Source organism: Diaphorina citri, unplaced genomic scaffold (assembly GCF_000475195.1).
Source record: "Diaphorina citri unplaced genomic scaffold, Diaci psyllid genome assembly version 1.1 scaffold3418, whole genome shotgun sequence".
Lineage (NCBI taxonomy): Eukaryota > Metazoa > Arthropoda > Insecta > Hemiptera > Psyllidae > Diaphorina > Diaphorina citri.
The window spans coordinates 2116-7321 of record NW_007380826.1 but is presented as its reverse complement, the minus strand read 5'-3'; the positions used below and the strand labels follow the sequence as shown (position 1 = coordinate 7321).

The 5206-nt window shown below is 40.0% G+C and overlaps 1 protein-coding gene across 2 annotated transcripts in view; it reads left to right on the top strand.

The window, feature by feature from the left end:
- LOC103520288 (probable low-specificity L-threonine aldolase 2) overlaps window positions 1-1762 on the top strand; it is a 4897-nt gene extending 3135 nt beyond the window's left edge. The window contains exons 4-6 of one of the 2 annotated variants that reach the window (XM_026831473.1): window positions 326-526; window positions 1453-1504; window positions 1590-1762. In XM_026831473.1, coding sequence (XP_026687274.1) covers window positions 326-526; window positions 1453-1504; window positions 1590-1735 — 399 coding nt within the window. In that variant the 3' untranslated portion in view covers window positions 1736-1762. The remainder of the gene's footprint in view (window positions 1-325; window positions 527-1452; window positions 1505-1589) is intronic. The other variant, XM_008485376.2, reaches the window with a different exon arrangement.
- The last annotated feature ends 3444 nt before the right edge of the window (window positions 1763-5206 follow it).

Below are 5206 nucleotides of genomic sequence, written 5' to 3'. Positions count from 1 at the left end.
TAACTGCTTGAGCCACTGAGGTTGGTTCGTTTTGTTATTTCATAAAACCTATAAATAGGTAATCTACTTACTTGAATAAAAAAAAAAATCTCAAAGTTTCAAATTCTGCTTTACCACGAATAATTCCTTAATGGATTATTAGGATAAAATCCGCCCCGGGCGGGAATCGAACCTGTGGCCTAGCGCTTACAAGGCAGACGCACTACCAACTAAGCTAACTAGGCTGGCTAGAATAATTCCTTAATGGATTAGTTTTTTTTGTTTCGTTTTATTCAGGTATTTATTTAATTATTATTAAATTGTGTTAATCTATAAACATTTATAGACCTCTGTCTATTCTCAGATCGGTCGTGTACTCATGCGTGGAGTTACCAACCAGAAGGATGGTACCTTCGATTTGGACGAAATGGAGGCCAAGTTTAGTACGGCTGATAACATACACTGTGCCAGTACGAGTCTAGTGTGCGTGGAAAACACACATAACTACTGTGGGGGTACGGTACTACCCATGCAATGGCTGAGAGAGGTAAGATCGAACCCTCAACCCGCGGACTTGTAGTCTTCCATTAAATCGAACCCTCGATAATTGAGGCCTCGATAATGGAAGCCAAGCACATAACTACTGTGGGGGTACGGTACTACCCATGCAATGGCTGAGAGAGGTAAGATCGAACCCTCAACCCGCGGACTTGTAGTCTTCAATTAAATCGAACCCTCGATTTCAGTGTTTGGGGTCGAGTGGATTGGAACACATCACATGCCTTCAGGCTTCAGGCACACTCCATTTGTCAAGGGTTTAGGTTTACCATGCCCTTGGAATCATTTTAATTTGAAGAAACCGGTACTACCCATGCAATGGCTGAGAGAGGTAAGATCGAACCCTCAACCCGCGGACTTGTAGTCTTCCATTAAATCGAACCCTCGATATGGAAGCCAAGTTCAGTGTTTGGGGTCGAGTGGATTGGAACACATCAAATGCCTTCAGGCTTCAGGCATACTCCATTTGTCAAGGGTTTAGGTTTACCATGCCCTTGGAATCATTTTAATTTGAAGAAATTATTATTTCATACTGATTTTGAGGCGGTTTCTGCTGAGGTTTTATCGTCCTGAAAGCGAAGAGAGAAGAAAGACTGGATAGGAGAAAGCCAGCCGTTTCGAAAACGAACCGATAAAATCCGCCCCGGGCGGGAATGTGGTCTTCCTGTGTATAATGCTGTTGTGAAATGAACGTTTCCCGATTCCTGCCCGGAACGGATTTTATCCTGAAGGGATAAGGTTCGTTCTCGGAACGGCTGACTTTCCTCCTATCCTGTCTTCCTTCTCTCTTCGATTTCGGGACGATAAGACCATAGCAGTTATAGTTCCTTCTGTCAAACCTATTGAAAATAGAAAGTAAAAAAAAAAAAAAAGTTTCCATTGTGTTAATTCCCCTTCATGTCTATTGATCCCCAGTTGAAGGCCCGTTGTCAAGAGCACAATATTCCCGTGCACATGGACGGGGCCCGTGTGTTCAAAGTGCCAGTACCTAGCTACCGCTCCAAAGTACCCGTCTCTCTGACCAACTATTGTTCAAAAGTACCAGTACCCGTGTGTGTTCAACGCGGCCTCATATTTAGGCCTCCCCCTGGCGGAAGTGTGTGCTAGTGTGGACACGGTCATGTTCTGTTTGAGCAAGGGTCTTGGGGCCCCCGTGGGATCCATATTGGCCGGCCCTGAAGAGTTCATACAGAAGTAAGTGAGAGGGGTGTTTTCGCTTTTTTTTTCTTCTTCTTTCGCTTTGCCCTTTTCCCTTTAGCTTTTTTGTTCTATTTCATGACAAAGATCTCTATTTTTTTTTTTCATTTCTTTCTCTTATTTTCTTTTTATTTTTGTTACTCCTAAAACCGGCCCTTAAAAAAAGATATATAGGGAATTGTAACTGCTGTCTTATTATCGTCGCGAAAGCGAAGAGAGAAAGAAAGACAGGATAGGAGAAAGCGAGAACAAACTTCACTAGTTTAGGATAAAGTTCGCCCCGGGTGGGAATCGAACCCGCGATTTAGCGCTTAGAAGGCAGACGCGCTACCCTCCAAGCTAACTAGGCAGGCTTAAAAGGAAATACCTATTTTTTATTTTTTTTTTGGAAATCCCATGATAATTATTTGTTTTAATCTCATTTTTACTTTCTATTACTACAGTATAGCGAGCTATACTAGTAATGAAAGTATTGCAATCGGTCCAAATTTTTCCTGTAAGCGCTTGGTCGCGGGTTCGATTCCCGTCCTGTGCGAACTTTATCTCTTAAGAGATATCGAAGAGGGAAAGAAGGCAAGATTCGCCTATCTTGCCTTTTTTTACCCTCTGAAATTTCGGGACGATAAGACGTCCGTTGTTACAGTTGCTTGTATCAAACCGGAACTTAAAAAAAAAAACATCGCTACTTACGGTAGGTAGTAGGTACCTACCTAAAAAATTCGGGCTCACTTTTCATTTGTTTTGAAGATAAGGTATCCACTTCTATCTAACATCCTTGAACGAGATTTGATTCGTGCTGCTCTCTAGCGGACAGACTGGAGAACTATTTCTATAATTTACAGTGTTGCCACATGTAACATCTTACCCTATTTTTACGTTTCCCTGTCCCTATCACTACCAGTGGCGGATTGCAGAAATATTTTTTGTGTTCTTTAATGTAATACCTAATACCTACCCCTATTGCAAAAACGGCATTCGTCAATTCTTAAAATAAATAAACGTTTCTTAAAGAGAGTTTCTCCCCCCATGTTAAGGAGCAGGGCCGTATCCTTGATTGAATAAAAAAAAAAGGTCACATCATAAAATACGGCTAAACTTAAATCTGGATAAAGTTGCCAGCCTAGTTAGCTTGGTTGGTAGTGCGTCTGCCTTGTAAGCGCTAGGCCGCGGGTTCGATTTCCGCCCGGGGCGGATTTTATCCTGATGGCATAATGTTCGTTCTCGGAACGGCTGGCTTTCTCGTATCCTGTCTTCCTTCTCTCTTCGATTTCGGGACAATAAGACCATAGCAGTTACAGTTCCCTCTGTCAAAAAAAAAAAAAAATCTGGATAAATAGGGTAACACCAGAGCACAGGGTAACTGAGAACGAGTTGGCAACACTGGCCGGGTGTGTCAACACAACAAATGGTTTCTTGTACCGACCACCGCTTTGAGGTTTCTGTTTTGTGACTAGTGTTGGGAATAATCGATTATTTCACATAATCGATTATCAATAATCGATTATAAAAAATAACCGATTAATCGATTCCCTGGTTTGGTCTGATGTTATTACTTATCTAGACCTATGAGATTGAAGTATTTACTTACCATGAATTTCATATTGCTAGGAATTCCCTAATTTGGTCTGATGTGTTAGGTATTTACCTGTGAGATAAGAGCATTGACCAGCAGTTTAACATCTCATCAGGAATACCTAGGATTCCCGACTCCTGAGTGTCCTTCCTGATTGTGACTCAGAAATTCAGGATTATTTAAACTATCAAGCCAGAATTTAAGTAGGTACTTACTTAGGTACTTAAATTCAGGGTAAAGCGAAATCTTGGTGGTACTTAAGTAGTTATTTTTCAAGTACCTACCTACTTACTTGTTTACCATGAATTTTTATTTGTGTTTTTTTTCCCAATAGGTAAGTAAGTATTTAAGTTGAGAATAATGGTTTATTTCTTGCAGGTAACTCAAACAATCTCATACTTACCTATGTAGATTGTAGTGTACCTATAAGTATAAGTCGTACTGATAGGTAGGTAGGTACTTACTTAAGTAGGCGCTCAAAACCCCTGCAAGAACTTTTTTGGCTCTTTAAACGCCAAGGTTAAGCGCTAGGCCGCGGGTTCGATTTCCGCCCGGGGCGGATTTTATCCTGATGGCATAATGTTCGTTCTCGGAACGGCTGGCTTTCTCGTTTTTCATGTCTGCTTCAAATTTTCGGAGTCTGGCCTACAGTAAAAGAGGAAAATTAAGCCAGGACCCCTCGTCCTCCCTAAATACGGCCCTGGCATGTAGGTATACCTACATAGACCTACAAAATACATAAATAATTGCGGCATTCATTGACAAAAAAAGCACATTTTCAACTCAATACCAACCTAAATGTAGTTCTAAGGTATCTGAATACTTGCAAGTTCTCATTATTTAGAGCCTCACACATACACAGAAGTCACCAAGCATTTTCAACTCAATACCAACCTAAATGTAGTTCTAAGGTATCTGAATACTTGCAAGTTCTCATTATTTAGAGTCTCACACATACACAGAACACAGAAGTCACCATGTATCGCCACAGTCTCAAAGCGTCGTTATCAAGGGTAGACCTCGGCAAGTACCTACCACTGTTTCACACCAACTGAAATGTGACCTTATATGGTAAACCAATCGTGGAGCTATCAATGTGCGGTTATCTCAATACCTACCTAAGTATATGACTAAGGAACTGCCAGCTTGCTAGGCTGGTTAGGGTTAGCTGTTCTCTTCCCTGTTTATAGTCCCACAGCCAGACGCTAGTCTTCTCTCTGTATCACTCGCTATATCACAAACTTTAGCTTTCACACTAATGTTTTAGACGAGGGAGATTCAGCTCTGGGTACATTGTGCTTGTGAAATAAAGAAATAAAAATACAATACCTATCATAAAGTATATTTAAATGAACAAGAGTTTAAAAGAAGTTCAATGAACAAGTTCGTTTTTTTTTTGTTTTTTATTATTATTTTTTTTTCTTGTAAATATCGATCATTATCAAAAATTTTTTTTTTTTTTTTTTTTTTTTTTTTTTTTTCTTGTAAATATCGATCATTATCTAGTAAGCTAGGTACTTATGTATAAAGTCGAAATAATAAAATTGAAATTATATTTTACCGAACTTAATACTGTTGTTTAATTACCTACCTCTTCAATAAAGTGCCAGCCTAGTTAGCTTGGAGGTTAGCGCGCCTCTCTTGTAAGCGTTTGGTCGCGGGTTCGATTCCCGTCCTGTGCGAACTTTATCTCTCAGGAGATATCGAAGAGGGAAAGAAGGCAAGATTCGCCTATCTTGCCTTTTTACTCTCTTCAATTTCGGAACGATAAGACGTCCGTTGTTACAGTTGCTTGTATCAAACCGGAACTTAAAGAAAAAAAAAAAAAAAAAAAAAATCGCTAATAGGTACTTACGGTAGGGAGAAGGGACCTAAAAAAAAAAAACGCTTTTTTTTTTT